Source organism: Zosterops lateralis (genome assembly GCF_965231275.1).
Source record: "Zosterops lateralis genome assembly, chromosome: 14".
Taxonomy (NCBI): Eukaryota; Metazoa; Chordata; class Aves; order Passeriformes; family Zosteropidae; genus Zosterops; species Zosterops lateralis.
The window spans coordinates 17,372,668-17,393,661 of record NC_139774.1 but is presented as its reverse complement, the minus strand read 5'-3'; the positions used below and the strand labels follow the sequence as shown (position 1 = coordinate 17,393,661).

Below are 20,994 nucleotides of genomic sequence, written 5' to 3'. Positions count from 1 at the left end.
GCAGGAATGACAAAAGGCACCTTCTCCCAAACCTGAATGAACCACCACAACAGAACATACAAATATATATATACATATATTTATGTTTATATCACAATCTGGTTTGGGCTGAAGGGACCTCAGAGATCATCTCATTCCAGAAACAATTCCAAGTCCTCAAGGTCCAGTTACTGTGGATCCCTGCAACATGAATGGACCTCAAACAAGCTCATTTCATTTGCAAGTACCTTTACAAGGTGTGCAGATAGAAAGGGAGGCACAAAATGTCATTGCTGCCTTCAGAAAAATGAATACCCAGTAAACAACCCTGCTGGGAGAGTGGCATGAAGTTAAATGACAACACTGCTGCAGGCAGAGCCAAAAAATTCCAGTGCTCCCCATGAATGTCCTGCAAGGTGTTTTTTCTGTGGGACCTTTAACAACAAACCCACCTCGGGGAGGGCTCAGCCCAGGTAAGAACCTCACAACCCAAAGAGCAGAAGTACCAAGCCTTTATTACAAGATCCATGATTCCAGGGCAGGGCTGTGTCCAGGGCTGCCAGTCCCCCCCAGCTGAGGGTGGGGCAGTGCTGGATTTCCCCATTCCCATTTATCCCAGCCTTTGGATTCCCCTGAACTGCTCCTGCCAGCACTGAGGGGGCCAAACCAAGGAACTGCCTCTTGGAAAAGCCAAACACCGCAAGGGAAGGGGAAAAAAAATATACAAAAAAAATTAAATAAATCACACACTGGACACGGTTATCACTATGAGAAGTTGAATGAGTTGCTTTACATCCACATTGCAAATAATTTCACAAGCTGGGAGATGAGTTTGCTGAGTCTCCGCTTCCCCTGGGGGTGGAGGGTGTTGGTTTGCTGGATCCTGGCACGGGCTGTGCAGAGCCACACTGAACCCATGTTATCTGTTGTTGTTGGGGTTTTGAACAAAATTGATGGAGTAGGAGCCAGTTGATGAATCCTGTTTGACCTGGAAGTTCTCTGTTGACAGGCCAAAGGGGCGCAGCACCAAATTGCCCAGATCCTTCAGTTTGCCTGCAATGACATTCCAAGAGAACACGAGGTGAGAGGGAAAACTCCAATGGAATCACACCCAGCTGCACAGCCCAGCCCTGCTGCTTTATCCATCACAGGTAAACGCTGAGGGAATCTCTGTGTTTTGTTAATACTGATGCTCTTAGCAGGAATTAAAAATCATTTTTAAATATCCACAGAGTATGAGAGTTAATAAAGTGCTGTCAGTATATGGATCACACACGATTCCTGACTCTGGGAAATGAATCTGGCTACAGCTGGAAGAGGGGAAGGACAACAAAAGGACATCCTTTTAAAAAATCCCATAGAGAAATTACAGAATAGATGAAGTGAAACAGGAAGCAAAGGTAACAACCTCACTGCTGGCTGAACACAAACCCCTGGCATGACAACACAAAGGAAGAGGATGGCCAGTTTTCAAAGAAAAACATTCTTTTCCTTCTGGTTTCAATGCAGAATTGTAGATTTCCCAGAGGAAAAGCAGAACTTTGGACAAGTTGAAGCCTTCTCAAGGTTTGGGTCTCCACCTTTCCAAAAGCTCCCACCTGCTCTGATCCCCAGGGAATGGCTTTTGTTTTGCTGGGAGCCGAGTGTGACAACTGCAATTGCTGCCGTGGAAAATCCACTGAGCAGCTGCAGCAGCCAAAAGCCTGGAAAAACACCTGGGAATGCCACACCCATCCCTGCCTGGAGGGGCTTTGAGTCCCCCCTGGCACTGTGCTCACCTCACCTGGGCCTCTGGGGCAAGGACTGCAGCAGTGGAGTCCTGGAATGCTTTGGGTTGGAGGAGACATTAAAAATCATCTCATTCCACTCCTGCCATGGCAGGGACACTCCCACTGTCCCAGGCTGCTCCAAACCCTGTCCAGCCTGGCCTTGGGCACTGCCAGGGCTCCAGGGGCAGCCACAGCTGCTCTGGGCACCTGTGTCAGGGCCTCACCACCTTCACAGGGAAGGATTTCTTCCCAGTATCTGAAAAAACATAACCTCACCCCTCAGCCCACCAAAGCAAATGAGGAGGAGACAAAGGTTTTCTTCAACTTGATTTTTTAAATGAGAATTCACAGATGAGGTAGGTCAGGGATGTGGCCAAAGTCACTCCAGCAGCAGCTCAGGTAGGATTGTAGGATTAACCTCTTTGTACTTTGTTTTTTTTTAAGGTATACCTGTTCAAGATAAATTAACTATGATGTTCATCCCTTTATGCAGCACCCTGAAAGCATTTTGGCTATAAAACCACTTTGGCAGCATCTGAGTGACATGAAGAGGATTTTTTGTACTTCTGGACAAACATTTGGCCACGGCTGACCTTCAGGCTTGGGGTGAGAAGTGACTTTGTGGAAAATCCTGCAGAATCTGGGATTGGTGGAGCCCCCCAGCCCTGCAGCTGGGCAGGAGAGCAGAGTTTGCCTGGCAGGACACTGGGAAAGGCCTTTTCCATTTGCAGGCAGCTGGCTGGATGCTCTTTTCCAAACCCATAAACACCCCCTGCCTGCCTCAGCATCCCCCCTGCAGCTGCAGCAGCTCCTGGGAGAAGCTCCCCAGCACAGCAGGGATTTGGGGCTTTATGATAAATCCAGCAGCACATCCCAGCTCACCTTCCTGCTCCCTCCCTCCCCAGGCAGGCTCTGGGGCAGCCACACTGAATTAATTGTTAATGAGGCAGAAGAAAGCCTTGGCTTTTCCGGGCACTCCAGCCCCGAGCTGCTGCTGCTGTCCTGGCACACACAGAGCCAGCATTGTAGGGAGGCTCTGTCTCCTCCTCCCACAGCTCCTTTCAGCCCCAAATTAAGGGCTGTAGTGAAGTGCAACCCCCTCCTAAAGAAAAGCTCCCTCAGAGCCTGTGCTGGGAGGAAGGAAAAGGCCCCACGTGGAGCTGGGACTCAGCTGCAGAGCCTGCCCAGCCTCCAACACTCCCTGTCCCCAGGCAGGGTCACCCTCTCCTCTCTCTGCCCTTATTCTCACACATTTTGCTCTTTCTCTTTCAAACACACCCTGTTTAGTTTATTTTCCACCTGCAACTCCAGCACGTTCAGGTCCTTCACCAAAGCAAATTAACAAGAGGTTAACAGGAAAACAGAACTGTAAAAAATCAATTTAGGGCTCAGAAGTCTGTGATTCATTACTCACCTAAACTGCAATTCAACACCCCATTGAAAGAGGCAGATGCAGGAAAAGATTACTCACAATTTACATTAAGATGTAACAGCCAAAATTAATTGCTATTCAGTCTTCCTGGCAATAATTCTGGCTTAGTTGCTGGTGTTAATGTGGGGTTTGGAAGTTGAAAAGCTCCATCTTGCTTGTGTAAAGAATTCTTTTGGAGGAAAAGACAAATTTCCTGATGAGGTCTCCTCTCTGTGTAACTTCTTGTATTACCAACATTTTTAAGCAATTAAAAGAGCAAGGGCAAATCCTTCTCCCTTCCCTTCCCTAAATGGTAAATGAGGACTGAACTGTAACTGTAATTTGGCTCTGGTTTAACAACTTAAAGTTGGGGTTTAGCAGCTCAGCTACAAATACAACACAACTGACAATATTAAGAAAAAAACAAACCCTAATTCTTTAGGCACAAAGCCTGATAAATCTCTTTGCTGATCTCAGGTAGCTGGAAAAATCTCTTTTTGGCAGGAAGGCCCAGGTGAGGTGCTCTGGCCCCCAAACTGCTAAAACCATTCCAAAGCTCCCCTCTCCCCAAAGGAGTGGTCCCAGGTATCACAATAATTATAAAAGTCTCCAAACAAGACTGGAAATTGTTTGCTTTAAGGAGAAAGATACAACCTCCCCCCCAAAAATGGTGACTGTTCACATCCTCAGCCACTGAGGATGATGATGATCCTGAGAGGATGCTCATGGAAGAACAGAGGGAAAAACCACTTGGATCTGAAATCTCCCTCCCAAGGCTGCTCCAAGTCCAGCTCTCTCAGGGGTCACTTCATCCTGAGCACACTTCAGTGGCAGCAGAGCTGATCAAAACATGGAAATAACTGAATTTAAATGTCAGCCTTGGCAAAGGGAGATCCTTGAGGACACACACACAAGAGTGGGCTTGGCTTGGCCACAAAAATGGGCTTTTTCTGGTGACATCAACCTCAGCAGTCACATGGGCCAGAAGGAAAATCCAGGCAGGAATTTGTGCTCTGAGTTATTTACACTCCAGCACTGCACAAGGACAGGAATGAGCTGCAGCCCTGGGAAACAGGAAACACACTTGGGAAGGAGGAGGATGCACTCCATTTATCTGGGTTTGTTTGTGCACAGCTCCATGTCACTGCGAGATGGTTGGGACACCCAGGGCTTGTTTGAGTTGAAAGAATAAAAGCTCAGCCAAACCAGGACAGGCCAATTCACTGCCTGAGGATCAGTTCAGTATCCAAAGGAGGCAAAGCACAAACTGGGACATTGTTCCTCATTTCAGTTTAGTGTCGGTGCTCCTGGAGCAGGCCTGGCTTGGAACAATCAGGATGCCTCGGACTTGCTGTCCTGGAGCCCAAAAGTCTGGAATACAACCCAGGCACCTGAGCTGCCCCCTGGGAGGGCAGAAATGTCCCCCTGGCACTGTCCAAGCCCAGTCTCCCAGCTCCAGCCACAGAGCCACGAGCCAGCCCCATCCTGGCACTGGGAAATGCCATCAGGAAGGGTGGAAAAGTGGGAACAGCTTCCAACAAATCCACTGTGCAACAAAACAATCTGAAGGATTCTCAGAACCACCACATTCCATTGAGTTTCTCCTCCCACTCCTTCCAGAATTCCCATCTAAGATCCCTCCAGGGCTTTTCCCTGAGCTCAGACAGAGCTGCAGCAGTCTGCAAACCTTGGGGAGTGTTTCCTTCCTCCATGGCACCACCACTGCCTCCCCCAAAAACAGCACCCAGGGAACCCTGGAACACCCAGGAGAAGGAGCTGCCCACATCCCTGACTCAGAAACCCCTCAGTGAGCTCAGGCAGTGCCCCAGTGCCACCACATCACTGTCACAACCAGAGCTGTGACAGCCCTGTCACACACCAGCCTGGGGATGAACACAGGTGTCTCACTCTGCCTCTCCAGCTGTTTGAACTCCCTGTGTGACATCACTGAGAAGGGATTTCTTTCTCCAGAATCCCAGTAGAAACAGTCTGAATAGGTTCCCAAAAGCCCAGTTCAGTTTGGAAAACTCAACTGCCATTTTTAAAATATTAACACTGTTAAAAGAGATCCCACCTAGTCTGACATGCAGGAAAAAAAAAAAACAGCAGTGCAGAACTGGGGTTGGATTTACTGTTCCAGTCAAATCCCTTGTGATTAGTGAGGCCCTTGAGAGTTCACCAAAGATCAGGAATTATTTTCATATTACTTTGTGCTGAAACCCATCTCATGTCCTACAACAAGCCTGATCCTTCTGGAGATTTTCTGCATTTGTCATTTATTTATGGCCCCATCACCCTTCACCTGCTTTATTTGGGGCTTGGGGGGCAGCAGACTCTGATCCTGTAAAGCTCTGCAAACCTCACTGACACTCTGCCAGGTCAGAGCAGAACAAAGCCAGAGCAAATCAGAGGCTGCAGGAAAGAATTTCCAGAAAAACATCAGCATAAGCTGAAACAGCCTCTTCTTCCCAAATATATCAACAATCAGTGTGAAAGACAGGCTGAGTTTGTTTAACCTGATTTTCTGCACAACAGCCAAGCACTGCCTTAGGAAATGGAATTCCAGTCCTGGTGCTCACCCTGGGTAGGTCCAATCCAGCCCCCAACCAGCCAGCAATGAAAAATGCTGAATAAATCAAGGCAAACATGAACACTTGGAGGTGCTACAGAAAGAATCACATTTATGTCTTCAGCCCCCAGATCAAACATCCCCAGTTATTTCAGCTGGGGCAGTTCCTTTAGGTCCAGGTTTAGTGAAAGCCCTGGTTGATCCCTTCCCTGGGAATGTTTGCTTTGAGGGTTTGTTTGCAGGGAGAAAGGGCTGAGCAGTTGGGCTGTGTCAGACCATTTTCCCCAGCTCTTACATACATAAATATAAAATTGTTTCAGAAAGTTTTTAGTTTTCTTTCTTTAAATGGAACTAATGGCTTTTTCTGCATGGGAGATTTCCTTGTCTTCAATTTACTGTAGGAAAAAAAACCAAGCAACTGAGAACTACAAAGAAATCAGGAGTTTTGTTTAACACTGAACAAATATTTCCTTTCAGATTTACCTCCTTTAAATTTTATATAAGAAACTCTATTCATGCATTTTCTTCTAGTAGATTATGAAGGTTTTTATGGCAGTACATGCTACTCACCCAACATTTCTTTCTTTAATTTTTCATTCCTCTCCTCGATTTGCTGTGGTAATCTCTGTGGAGAGAGAGAGAAAAAACTGGAATCAGATCCCTGTTTTCAATAATGCTCCCAGTCTGGACATCAGCAGTGACAGAGACACAAATCCTGATGTGCAGTTCCTGCTCCAGACTCTGAACTCTGCTAATCCAGAGACTCAGCATTTCCCACTCCAGGAATGTCCTTCTGGACACCCATTTTTATCTGGTGTCTGGGATACTTATCCCAAAGCACAGCTGCTTCTGGGAAAATCACTTTATCTGCCCTAAAATCCCTCAAAAACTGTGTGGAAGCTGAAATTCTCCCAGCAGTTACACACCTGTGAAAACCCAAACCTGAGCATTACTTTCATAAAATGAAACTTTCTGGGCAAGCAGCAATAAGAGATGGTTTGACCACAAACCACGATAATTCCAAACTGTTTAGTCTGGCATTGAGAAAATCACAGAAAACTGAGGATTGAAATCAGAACCCCAGCCCTGCACTCCTGAAATACAAACAGTGCTCAAGTATTGGAGCAGGTACCAAATCAGGAACCAAAGAACTATTGTGCATTTCATGGTTTAATCTGTCATTTAATGGGGTCATGACATTCCCCAGAGCAGTGTGAGCTCATTCCTGTGGGCAGGGAGGAGGAAGATTTGCTCTAACTCTGAATGAAGCCAATTTGCAGATTTTTCTTGAGGCATCATTTTCACAGCCAGTGAGGGGGGAAAAGATGCTCTGACATTCCTGCAAAGCAGAGACACTTTCACCTTACAAGAGAGCAAAGCTGCTCAGCCTCCTCCAGGTTAGAAATGTCACCAGGTATGTGGAGTCAACAGCTGAAACCTGGGGGTTTTTATTATGAAATTTAGAGATTGGCGATGAATGTTTGAGAAGTGTAAAATTATAGCTGTCAGGATTTCCTTAACAGCTTTTCAAGAAGGGACTTTTAAGCTTCAGTCTCAATAGTTTGCCTCTCCCCTCAAATCTGACAAGGAGCAGCTCGAGGCAGAACAGACCAAATGCCAGTGGAGGGTGATTTGGGGGAATTTGTCCCAAGGGCTCTGCAGGAAAAGGCTCTGCCTGGCCAAGGGAGCTCTGGGAGCAGGAGAGGGTGGAATCCCCACCCTCTGCACTGCCCAGGCACAGAAATCAGGAACAAACCCTGAGCATTCTCACCTGGGCCTGAAGCACAGCCAGGGGAGCAGCAGCACTGCTGCACATTCCCTCCTGTGGGATTATCAGGGCACTGAGAGAGAATCCTGGCTTTGCAGAGGTGCAAGGACACTGTTTGTACTTGCAGGGCTTCCAAACAGCCTGGACAGCCACCCCTGAGGGTCTGACTCACAATCCTGGATTATCCTGAGTGGAGAGAGACCCCCAGGATGACCCAGCCCAGCTCCTGGCCCTGCACAGACCCCCAGCAACGCCAGGAGTGGGGTCCAAACCCTCCTGGAGCTGTGGCAGCCTCAGGGCCCATTCCCATTCCCATTCCCATTCCCTGGGGAGCAGCTCAGAGGCAGCAGGTCCTTTGTGGGAGCTCAGCTGTTTGATGGGATCTCCCCTCACCACCCACAGCACTCACACAGTTAAGCAGAATATTTTCTGCCATCAGTGCAACTGATCCAGTCCCCCAGGAAATCATTCCAGGCAAGGTTTCTTGCCTAATATGTCATAAAAGCTGTTCCTAATCTGTCACTTACAACACCACAGTGTGGGGAAAAGGGGGGCAGAGTCACTGCTAATGATTTATTTTCCCAAATGGAGACTTAGAACAATTAAGCCTTTCAAAAAGATTTTTGTAACAACATATTCAGGGTGGCTTTAGAGACAAATTTGCAGGTGATGGTTTTTTTTTTTTTTCCTTCTGAGGCAGAATCCATTGCAGGTTCACTGGTGTGAAGCTGAACTAAAATAATAATAAATAAGTTAGGCCAAAGTTCATAGAAAGGCTTAAGCTTACCATGCAAGCTTCTCTGGCTTGATGAACTGATGGGTCTTTTTCTAGGACTGCCTTATAATCTTCCAGAGCTTCATCTAATTTTTCTGTTTTTTCATAGAGTTCTGCTCTCCTCAGCAAAGCTCTGATATAGTGAGGGTCTAATTCCACAGCTGGAAAACAAAAGCAAAGCCCAGGATTGTATTTGAAACATTTCTCCACCCCTCCAATGAATTCTGAAGAATTCTGAAGTGTGTATTACATTTGTGAGTTGTCTTTAGAATGTAATTCAGGATCAAGCAGAGACACAGCTTAAAGCTAAGTCAGAATTCAGAAACAGCTGCCTGGGACAGTCTCAGGATCATATTTCATTTAATGTCCACAATCTCTCACAGATGGAGGTGATTTATGATCACAAAGCTTTAAATGTGCAATCCTATCCACGCAGGGATTCTAAGTGATGCTACAGAACTGTTAAGGACCTGCAAGATATTTCAGTTTTTTGTGTGTTTAGCAAGTGGCTATTATTAGATTGCAGCTCAAGTTAAATATCCCCCCAGACACACACAGCAGGGAAAATCAGCCTTGCCACGCTTATCTCAGTTCAAGTGGAGACAAACTCCAGGAGAATTTCTGGAGCTCTTCTGAATTTAATATCAAACAGCTCAGATTGTGCTGGGAATGCACAAACAGAGATTTCAGCTCTGTGAGCTGGCACAGGGGCATCCTGACTGAGCCTCAGCTTTGCCTCCCCTCATTCCCTTGGCAGCCAGGGCTCTTTGCAGTGGCAGTTCAGACTGAATGCTAAACTCAGCACTAACCTCCTCATGGTAATTCCTCTAGAATTCCTTCATCCATTTTTTCCCCCACAGAAACAGAGAATGTGAAAGATTTCACCACAGAAACAGGGAATATGAAGGGTTTTTCACCACAGAAAGAGGAAAAATGAAAAATTTCACCTCAGAAAGAGGGACTAGGAGGGATTTTTCATCACAGAAAGGAGTCTGTCCATTTTATAATTCCCAGCCCATTAAAACGGTTTTGGGGACAATTAAATCCAGGTAAATATTCCAGTTTCTTTCCTCTGGAAGGACAAAGGCAGTGGCACAGTCAGGAGGCTGCAGGTGAGTGAATTGCTCTGCTGTGCTCCAGTCCCTGGGGAGTGACAGGCCCTGGCAGTGAATCCTCCCTGCTCAAAGCACATTGATTCCCTCTGAGCCACTGCAAAATTCAAGGTGTTTTTCAGAAAGCAGCAAAGCAGCACCAAAAGTAGGCAAAGCCCCAGTGAGAGAGGCCAGGGAGGGTTTGGTACCTCCAGGAGCCCTTTGAGCAAGCACAGCTCCCATTTCTGTGCAGGCAGGCCTGGCACACGGCCACTGGATTAGTTCTCTGATTGGTAATTTGGATTTTTTTTTTCCCCAGCTGTCACAGGGAGTTTAACAAACACTCGAGGGTGGGTGAGTGGGTGGAAGCAATAAAGCAAAGCACAGCTGAACTGATTCCACCAGAAGGTGCAGAGAGAGAACTGTGCAGGGCAGGAACAGGGGAACATAAGCCCTGGTGACAAAGCAAAAGCTGTGCAGGAAAGGGACTTGATAAAGCTTTTAACTCTATAAAGCCTCAGAGCTCTTTGGAATCTGGGATTAAACCAGGATTTGGGGGGGGATGGCAGGTGGAAGTGGGTTTGAAATCCCAGGTGTGGGAAACAGTTTCCACAGAAAAGACCTTCCTCTTAAAAACAAGCACAAACTGCAGCCTTATGGTACAAGAGAATAGAAAGTAAATTACTGCAGACAGGAAAGGTTTGACAGACATTTTACAAAACAAGTAATACAAATCAGGTGTTTTTTGTTCTACCCTTTAAAGACCCTTATGCCCAAAATTACAGCTCTGCAGTAAAAGCACTACACTGAATGACACAATTCATGTATAAAAATCTGGCACAGAGAGAAAAAAGTACCTTTGGTGCAGTCACTCAGGGCAGCCTCTGTCTTGTCCTAGAACACAAAGCAGTTTTGTTAAATTGGAGTCATATTTCTTCATGTCCCCAGCCCTGGGGGTGCCCCAGGAAGGGCTGGAGGTGGCACTCAGTGCTCTGGGCACTCCATGGTCCTGCAGGGTCTGATCCCTCCAGAACTGCATTCAGACTCAATCCAGTGTGGCACAGAGCAAAACTCACCTGTTTCATTTTTGCAGCAGCTCTGTTTGAGAACAGGACAGCCCTGTCCTTCTGGAAGCAGGCTGGGCAGATCTGCAGAGCCTTGGTGTAGGATTCTTCTGCCTCTCCATAGTCTGCAACAGCAAAAACCCAACACAAACCATTTATTTCAAACCACTGAACCCCATGGCTGAGATTCCTTTGGAAACGATTCTCAATATCTGGTGATACGACACCAGAATCAGCAGCTGCTCTCAAAGAACATCACTAAGGACATAAATAAAATCAATTATTTAAAAATTGACTTAATTCTGCTTACAAAAGCAGGAATATCCTCCTGAGCTGAATGCAACAAGTACAGCAGGATTTGGATGGAATTCTCATCCCTGGAATTGTTTCCTCTTTGAGCAGAGGTGGAATCCCTTTGGATGAGGTGCTGAGAGCTGTCAGTGCTCTGTACCTGCTGCAGGGAGCTTTTACAGCCACATCAGCCTCACCTGAGGGGTCAAGGGGTCTTTATCTTCATCAGAGGGGTTGGCAAGGACAGGGCAGGGCTGAGACTCCAGGAGCACTCCAGGCCTGTTCCCTCCTGCCCTCCCAGAGGTGCAGATCATTCCCAGGACTGGAATTGTGTCCCTTAGGACTCAGTGAGGCACCTGCAGCCTCTGCTGCTCCTCAGGGCACACGGGTTCCTTGTCTGTGCCCTGAGGACTGGGGGAAGGAGGAACCTGCATTTCCTGCTTTCTCTGGGAATCCTCCACCCACCAGCAGATTCAATCAAAGGCAGGTGTCAAAACCACTTCCCCCCTTCTGTTTGTTCATTCAAATCAATGTGTAAAGGTACCAGACAGCTCCAGAGCCCCAAATCTTACACCAGTTCTAAGCACGACCATCAGCCCAGCTCAGAGCCCTGGGGAAGCCTTTTCTGAGCAGTAAAGGAAATCTTGGCTCTTGGAGGGCAGTCCAAAATCCATGGGTTTGTATGTGAACACTCAGCCTTCATGGGAATCCTGCTTTAGTACCCAAATCTTTGGGATTTAAACAACTCTGAGGGAGGTCTGATACCTCTGTCTCTTCTCCAGAGCTGGATGAAAAATGGAAGAGGGGATAAAATTCAACAAGGATGGTGTGAGATCTTCCTCAGGGTTTTCTGCAGCACCATGGCTCAGTACCAATGTGAGATTCTCTAACATCCACGGGGGGTTCAGAGATGATCAACCCACCTCCTTTCTTGAAGTGCTCATTTCCTTTCTCCTTCAGCCCCGTGCTCTCCTTTCTTCTTTTCTACAAAAGAAAAGACAATGTCTCAGAGAATTCCACTGAAATGAACAACTAGGTCAGCTGCAGCTCCAAATAAAGTATGGAAGGGAGGCAGAATAAAACATAACCTGAAGAGTTTTAACTCTGCCAAGATCTGCCTGCAGACCCTGTGACATGAACTCCTTTCTGTCTCCATGAAACACTGGAGTGTAACAGCAAGGCAATTAAAAAGCTCCACTTCACAGCCACCAGGATGCAGGGAGAGCATCCATGGAGAATTCCACGCTTTAAACCAACACATCAGCTTTTAGCTGCCTGTTTGTTCCTCCTTTCCAACTGCATTTAATCCACTCACTGCAGGTCAACTGCGCAGAATGTGTTTGAAATGTAAAGTCTCAAAAGTTCTGCTGGAAATAATTCCATCTGAGATATCCTTGTCATTTCCAGAGATGCACAAGGAAAAGGTCCAGGCTGAGAAAGATTTCTTAGGCAGAAAGAACCCCCAGGAGCAGGTTCTTTGTCCAGTGAGAACTGCACATGTGAGCAGAGCTGTGTTCTCAACCATGAACATCTTGGCACAAGGGGAGGCCACGCTCAGGCTCTCAGGCTGTGACACAGAAAACTCAGGATGTCACCGAGCCATCCCTTCAACCTCCTGACAGTGCAGACACTCCTGGAACAAAGCAGGGCAAGGCAGGAACATCACAGAGCTCAGGAGTTCATCCTGTGCTACAAAAACCATCCTCGGAGCGTTGATTTTTCTCCCGGCACACAAAGGGCTTCAATGGAGGTGTCTGTAAATGACAGATCACTGAGCAATTAAAAAGCCAACAGTAGGAAAAGGAGCAGTTTCCTTTCCTGCAGATTGTGTGAATCAAGGATTAATGCAATTATCAATATCACACAGAACATCTCCTTGGAAACAGCTAAATATAGTACAGAGTGTGGAGCACTGCACCAGCTCCCAGCCCTGCCAAGGAGCTGACAAACAGCTCAGGATCACAGCTTCTCCCTCCTGCTTTTATTGCCTTTGGGAATTGATTCACCCCACCACTGGCACCACCTCGAGAGCAGATCAGCCTCACTGAAGGACACTGAGTCATGACATGAAATTCCAGAGCAAAATCTCCTCTGACCCCTTTGATACACGCCCAGACCATCACATTTGTTCCTATTAAATGGATTTTCCAATGCCCATTACTGCTCACCCTTTAAAGAAACCCCACAAAACCCAAATGCCAAATCATCCAGGAAGTGCCTTTGCTCAGGGAGGGCTGACAAACCCCCCAAGTCCTTCCACAACACCCCAAGGGACACAGTTGGTGCTTTCTAAACATGAACATACAAATCCCACACTTGAAAAACCCCAAATTCTCTGTGCCATGCACAACTCTGCACAGGGAATGTGCAGCTGCTACACCTCAATTTTCCAGAGAACAGACAGAAATTCCTGCCTGGACCCCACAAAAAGGCATTTTTAAAACATCCTGCAGTGCACAAAGGGTGAAAATGATGCCAGCATTTGGTGGGAGTGAACAAAGCAGCCCCATCTCAGCCCAGAGCAGGATCCTGCTGCAGAGATCTCCACAGACAAGCCTCAGTGAGGGGAAGGGCTGCCTGAAACACAAACCCCACTGACTTCATTGCTCATGACCTATTTAGAAGTGGCCTTTCAGTGCCACGAGCACTCTCTGCTGCTCAGGGTTCAGTTACAGCTCCACCAGAATGAAAGGATTTTTATTATGAACACAACTACAGCATCTCACACCAGTCCTGAGGCACAAACCCTGGGATCAAGGGATGCTGCATGAAAAGTTTGACCTTTATTATCAATGTTTTGTTTCATTTTATCTAAATTATTTTAAAAAATTATGTGTTTACCCTAATTATGCATTAAATGCTAATATCAAAATGATTTGCAGCAAGAAAGCTTCAGAAGAATAAGGTTTATGTTAAAAAAAGGAGTAAAAGGAAAAACAACAAAGCACTTTTAAGAGCTCTGTGTATGATTTTGTAATTTATTCAGCTCCCTGCAAAGCAGCAACGGTTCAAAACTTGCATTTCTGTGACCAACATTTTCAACATCTCCCTGGTTTATGGGTTTCACTCCCAAGCTGAGTGTCCAAAGGATTTTTAAAAAGGTGAGATCTGTGGGGTCCCTCCTGCACACGGGTGGATTTGCATTCCAGGTGTGACTGACCAAGAGGCAACATCTGAAAGCCAATTCCTCTGGCTTTTCCACAAAATGCAAAAGCATGAAAAATGGATGAGCCCCTCACATGCTCAAGGCAAAGCAGGCTGGGTGTGAAATAAATCCATTATTTATTCCTCCAGCCACACGCTCCTTTAAGAGAACAGGGCAAACTCCTAGAATTTCCATTCCAGGGAAATAACCCAAAGCCCTCCAGCACTGAGAGGAGCCAGCTGTGCCCTGGGGATGCTGAATTTCCCCCAGGGAAAATCCCAAATGACTCCTGAAGGGATGTCCCCAAAGTGTCCCCATCAAAGTGGACCAGGCCAAGAGGCAGCACTGCCCTTCCTCCCTCCCAGGGAATGAGGTCAGGCTGAATCTGGGATGCTGAGCCCAGGAAAAGCCCCCCCTGGGCTGTTCCCTGCAGCAAAATCTGAAGGTTTGGAGTGTTTTTTTGTGAATTTTAGTAACGCAAAGATGATAAATTCCGTGGCAGGCGCTGATTGTGATGTGGATTAAATGGTTTTTGAAGTTCGGAAGGAAAAAAACTGAATGTAACTGGTGATGATTCTTTCAGGATCTGATTAGAAATGTTTAAATTTGGAAACTGAATTCCAGCCCCATACTCAGAAAAAAAAAAAAAATCAGTATTTAACCCAAACCTGCCTGGCAAAGCTGGGGCTGCTGGAAATGATCTCAAGTCATGACAAGGGACAGCCTGGCCTCGTGAAAATAAAACACAAACCCAAATCACACACAGCCCCTGCACCTCTGGCAGCTGCTCTGCCAAAACACTCAGGGTTAAACCGAATTTTATACAATTTATAGCTATATAATTATAAATAAATTTTATTTGGATAGTAAATGTAATTTTTATAATAATAAAAGCATTAGTCTGCTGTTAAATAAGACAGAAACCTCCACATTCCCCCTGTTTCCTTGGGAAGGGAGCAATGGAAGTGCTGGAAATGAAATCCTTGAACAGGCAGTGGGAGCTGAAGGAACAACAGCCTCAGTTTGTGACATTTCCTCTGGCTGTTCCTGGGCCTGGATTGATCCCAGGAGCTGTTCCTGCCTTTGACACTCCCCTCACAGTCCCTTGGGAAGGTCACCAGCACCAGGGAAATCCAAACTCCTGGAGTTCAGAGGGGGCACAGGAACAGGAATTTTAACCAGCTCAGAAATGCATTTTTCCCCTTCCCATCCCTCTTCTCAGCCATTCATTAGCAGCTGTTTGCTTCCCCCTGCAGTTTTGGGAAGCTACTGCTCTGTCCAAAGGTTTGGATTTCAGTTTAAGGTTGGAGTCACCCCAAAACTTCATTTTTTAAATCTTGAAAACACCCAAAGCTGCACTTAGGAGGTTCCAGGGCAATGGCAGGGACAGACCTGCCCTGTCCCTGCTCCCTGGGGTTCCATGGAAATGAATTTTTACTCTTTCAGCTTCCAAATGACCAAATCCCCCAAGCTGGGAGCAGCAGTGGCAGACACAGGAAGGAGGTCACGGCCCAGTTAAGCCCAGCCCGAGTGACACCAGTGTCACTCATCCCTCTGCTGCAGGAGGAGCCCTGGGGCAGGAGAGTGGAGCTGCCCACAAATCCATCAGCACAGGGAAAAGGATCTGACAGCAGCAGCCTCTGCCACAGAAATGCACAATGAACACAAATCAGACAGCAGCACTCAAAGGGACGTGAAGGGAGATTTTCCTCCTCTTCCTATTAAATTACCACTCAGCCAAAGGGTTTTGTTGGTTGAAAAACTCGAAGAATTTTGTTTAAAACTCAAAGAATTATAAATCACACAGGGAGATTATAATTCCAGCCTTTATTCAAATTCTTCTCACCAGCTCTTGCAATTAGTGACTCCAGCAGATACAGATTTACTGCTCAAATGCAGGATTTAACTCAGAAAATGTAACAGGATGTTTTATTCTATACAAAAGCTTCCCTTTATGGAAAACAATGGGACCAACCCAAAGGCACAGGGAGGAAAGGAAGGGTGAGGAGGGGGGAGCTCAAAGGAAATGTCTTCACTAAACCAATATTCTCTAACATAACCTAAAGCAGAAAACAGGGGGGTTAAAAAAGGAGAGCTCAGCCCAGCAAGAATCTCAGGTACGACTCAAAAATCCCATTTCTAAAAATCAATTCTACCACATTCTTACAGAGCTGCTCAGCAGACACTCCTCAAGCCTCTCCTCTCGCTTGTCTTGCAGACACATTTCCTGCTGCCAGAGCAGGAATTGTGATTCCAGCCAGCTGCAGGTCCAGGGCACATGGAAAGGGCAGAGAAGGAAGTGCTCAGGAGGAATATTGGGTGTTTATTCTGGTGTTTTACACAGCACGGGGTTCAATATCCAAAATTAAAGCTTTAATTAAATTAAAGCATTAAAGGTTCCCTCAGAGCAGGGCTGGGCTCAACAATGACCCCACAGGAGCTGCTGGGTGTTCTCACATTAATCCTGCACAGCAGCCCCACGTCAAAGCCATCACTGCCCCTCACAAAAATCACAAAAATCTGCTTGGAATCCATCAAAAGCAATTTGCTGCTCAGTGACTCTGCTGAGGCAGCAGGAGCAGCAGCTTTGTGAAACAACAGCCAGACCCTGCAAAGGTGAATTTCAAACCTTAAAAGCTCAGAGGTGCAAGCCCAGGCTCTGTTTTTTTTAAGACTTCTCTTACAGGTTTGTGTCTTAATATCTCTCCAAGTTCTTATTTTGCTGCTCTGTGCAGACAGAAAAGGTTTCTCAGGGTGTCCCTGCTGCCTCCCTGGAAGGAATTCCAGCTGCTTAACCTCAGAAATCTCATTGGATGGGGCTCTTGAAATGTAATTAGAGAAAACACACAATCACTCGCTGGCTCCTTCCCTGTGAGCTCTGCTCAGGTGAGAGTTTGTGCTCTGAGCTGCTGAAATCTGCACAGAAACACCCAGAACCTGCCTTTGCACCTCCAGAATAAATGAGAGGCTTTTCCTGCAGCACAGCTCCCCACAGAGCCCATTGAACACAGAAATGGGCTTGGCTTACAAAAACCCCAAACTGTGAGGATGGAGCTGTGTAAATCTGACAGGAGCAGGGCTCACACCCAGCTCTCCTCCTGCCCTGAGCACACAGATCATGGTTGGTGCTGCAGCACCAATTCCTGGAGAGTTTTTTTGTTATTTAGACAAGCATTCAGATCAAATCCATCTCCCCAGGTGCTGTTTGATGTCTGCTCTAACCAGCACTGCCCTGAATTTAAAGTTTGATTTCCCTGGCAATCCCCACCCTCAGTGTTCCACTCACCCATCTCACAGTAACCCAGCAGGGACAGCTGAGAGGCTGCTCCCCACCTCAGCAGCCAAAAAAAAAACACTCCTAAGGGTTTCTGTCTTATTTCTATAAAAAATGAATAAAAAAATCACATTGCCCTTCTAAAAAACCCCCCAATTTTGAGTCATTGGGAGGAGGTTTAAAAGGTTTTAAAAGCTGTGAGGAAATGAATGCACAGCACATGAATATGAAATATACAGTGAATGAATATAAATATAAAATATAAATATAAAATATAAATATAAAATATAAATATAAAATAAAAGATAAAATGAATATACAGTGTTTTCACACTGGGACTGCAAGACTTTTTCCTAAAAGCTGCAGCATTTAACAGAACCTTTCACAATCAGAATATACAGAATGTATTAGAAATAAATTCATGGATCAGCAGCAAGTACAAGGAGGAGAGTTGGAGCAGCAGCTGAGGACTGTGACCTGCCCAGGGAGAGCCCATGGAAGGGGCCACTCCAGTGGCTGCAACAACAGCCTGAGCTCCTGATTCTGCTCTTCAGGTATCAAATACCAGCAAAAAAAACCCCCCCAAACTACATTTTAAAACCTGCAGCATTCAGAAATCTCTCCATGGACTATAACAAAACTGTTAATCCAGGACTCGTGGTGCTGGTGACAGACAGAATGAATCTCTCAGTCTGGGGAGGTGAAACCACAAACCACCCTGAAGGGCAGAAATGCTCAACACCACTGGAAATAAACCTGCAGGAAGGTGAGAGCTGCAGCTTCCCCCAGCCCCTTTCTCTGAGGAAAACTTCCCAGCCTGGAGCAGTTGTTGTTTTGCACTCCCTTTTCACTGGAGTTCCACAAAGCTCAGTGCCAAGACTCAACAGCCCCAATTATTTTGGTCATTTGACAGCAGGCAAAGATCCATGTGCAAAATGAGATGATTATCTAAAAATACACCCAAAGCAAGAGCAGCAGGAAAAAAGCAGCACAGCCAATTGCCAGCCTTGCTGCTCCTTTTTAGAATTCCAGAACAATTTTTCCCCCAAATTTTTTAGCAGTTTTTGTCTGAAGCTCTGCAGCCCCAGTGTGACTCATGATGACAGAGCTCCTCACTGGGCAGGAATAAAATAAAATAAACACAAGGAGAAAAAAAAGGGACTCTTCACTCAAGACTGGAAAAAACCCAAGGGCAGTGAAATGATTTCTGTGTGTGAGGAGGTCAAGGAAGGTGATTTTTGCCCCATACTCAGCACCTCAGAGATGCATTTGGAGAATGGGCTGTTTTGGGTAAAAAATAAAAACCAAATCAAACTCCCTCCTACAACAACAACAACAACAACAAGACACTGATTTCCCAGGAGGAATTCATGGGAGGCCCCCAAGATGCCCAGGGCTCTGCAATAAAGGAAATTCTAATTAAACACAGGACAAAAGTCCCCAGGATAATTAAATAAAGGGGCTGTGGCAGAGATTTCCCTGGCTCTGGGCAGGGGTTTGGACTGAAACCCTCCCAAGGATGCACCAGAACATCTCCTGACATTCCCACCCCCACTATTTATCATTAAATGTCATTATTTTTCATTAAATTGTCATTAAATGACAGCTGGACGTATTGTTGTGCCCATTTCCAGCCAAAACTGAGACACAGAATCACTTTCAGTCTCACTCCTGCTCCAAGGGGCCTCTGAGCCACCTTGTCCTTCCCCAGTTTTGCTTTTCCACCTCAAGGAATTTCTATATTAACACAAAGATCATTTCTACAGATGAAAAACTACATTTTTCTCTCCCCCTGCTGCAGGATGAGCTTGTCCAGTGTGAGAGCAAACACTCCCTCACATTTAATGTTGATTTGTTTGATTAAAGCCCAAATAACCCACAGGGATGAATTCACTCTGAATTCCAACTCTCTGCATTCCCTAAATAAATCCTTTCAGGAAAATCATCCTGAAATCTGCTGAGATCTGGAGAATCACCTTGCAGGGGAAACAAATGGATGCACAGACAATAAACAACAGGGAACAGGGAGAGTTTTGTTGTCTTTTTTGAGTCACCTCCCTCACTGCTCCCAAAACCTGCCCTGGGGGGTTAAGAGCAGCAAGAGAAGGTACAAACATTCATCAGCTGAAAGAAGGAATTTAGAGGAATTCAGAGCAGTAAAACCAAACACAGGAGGGTTTTAAAGGCCCCAGCCCACTGCAAACACTGAGTGCACACAAATCATCCCAGAACCACAATCCAGAGCCAACAACTGCTGCTTTCATTACCTGTTTCTCCTCCTCTGGCATATCTTTCTCTAGTTCTAGCAAGTATTCTTCCTCTAGCTCTGTCTGCTTCCTCGAGCTACTCCCATCCTCCTGAACATTCCCTTCATCATCCAGCACAGGTGCTTTGGCCTCAAAGGAGTCGTGACAGTCATGGAAAGTCTCCTCTGAGGTTTGCTGGGCTGCTCTGGGGCCCCTCTCTGGGCACTCCTGCTCCGACAGCTTCAGGTGATTCAGCAGCTCCTCAGGAGCGTCTTTGAACTCCTCCATGCTGGATCCTGGGGGGTTTGTGGAGAGGAGAAAGGAGAGATGCTCGTTAATCGGCGTTTCAAAGGTTCGGCAGTAAATAAATCGTAGTGCGGGTGAGGCTGGAGGGGCCGCGGGGGGTCACCTCCTGCATTCCCCAAACACAGGATACAGGATTGTGTTTTGACAGGTCTGAGACTCCTCAGGGAGGAGATTCCGGCCCTGCTCGGGGCGGTTCTGCCTCCTGAGCCGGGAACTCCGGCCTGGGGCACGGCCTGGCCCTGCTCTGCCCCCTCCCGTGCGCGTTTACACACAGACAAATGCATTTCATTACTGAGCTTCTTCTATCCACATTTAAAGGGCTTTAAAGTGCTCCTGACATCCCTGAGGGAAACTCGGATCTCTCGGGGCGGGACAAACTGCCCGCGGTCCCATTTCCCGGGCAGGGACACGAGAGTGAGTGCGGGAACTGCCGAGCCCAGAGCGCCGGGACCGGCCCGGCACGGCCCTGACCCCAAACACGACCCCGACCCCAAACACGGCCCCAAACACGGCCCCGACCCCGAACACGGCCCCGACCCCGAACACGGCCCAGGCAGCCCCACCGCCGCCCCCGGGGCGCCGTGCCCGGCGCTGTCCCGGTCCGAGGGCCCGGTCCGGATCGCGGCCATCGCCCCCCGGAGCCCCCCGGGCCCGCACTCACCTGCGCCAGCCGCACTTCCGGCTTCCGGCTTCCGCCACGCCCCCGGCACCAGAGCGCCGCTTCCGGCACGGACAGCCAATGGGCGAGGGGGAGCGCGCGGGGCAGCGCGCGGGGCATGCCGGGAACTGTAGTTCCTGTGGTGTGAGCCCAGGGGAGGGGGAGAATCGGATGGAGGTGAGGACTGAGAGAGGCCGAGGTCTGGACAGGGGCTGGGACATGAGGGGACTGCCCCCGATGGGAGTCACCTCACATTTATACAGATAACCACGGGTGGGTTATTTACAATTTCACACCAATGCCCAGGGCTCACACTAAAAGGGTCATTTCTGCTCTGACCCAACCCACTGTCACTGCCCTGTGCCATCACCACCTCAGGGGATGGAGGGCGGGGGAGAAGGAGAGGGACACGAGGCACCACCCAAATTCCACCATCTCGTCCCCCATTTACTTCTATTCTAGGAACCCTAAAACTATTGAATTTTTCATCTTCTGCTGTGCTAAACTACTGTTTTCACTTCCTGGTGGTTTCAATTTTTCTCAGTGTTGGAAGCCTCTCCCATGGACTAAAATCAAACCCAGTGTTTTCCTGGGCTGTGCCAAGGTCTCCAATCCCCCTGGAGCAGCTCCACACCCCCTGCCCAGGGC

General features: G+C 47.3%; 1 protein-coding gene across 1 annotated transcript; it reads right to left on the bottom strand.

Annotated features, from left to right (window-relative positions):
- Positions 1–296: 296 nt before the first annotated feature.
- Positions 297–20,391, bottom strand: TTC1 (tetratricopeptide repeat domain 1). Its single transcript, XM_083871732.1, has 8 exons — positions 20,350–20,391; positions 19,404–19,678; positions 11,641–11,701; positions 10,439–10,551; positions 10,220–10,256; positions 8,284–8,432; positions 6,299–6,353; positions 297–1,032 (listed from the first exon to the last, which is right to left on the bottom strand). The coding sequence occupies exons 2-8, from the start codon at positions 19,668–19,670 to the stop codon at positions 899–901; spliced, it is 816 nt and encodes a 271-aa protein (XP_083727858.1). The 5' UTR covers positions 19,671–19,678; positions 20,350–20,391; the 3' UTR covers positions 297–898.
- Between the last annotated feature and the right edge of the window lie 603 nt (positions 20,392–20,994).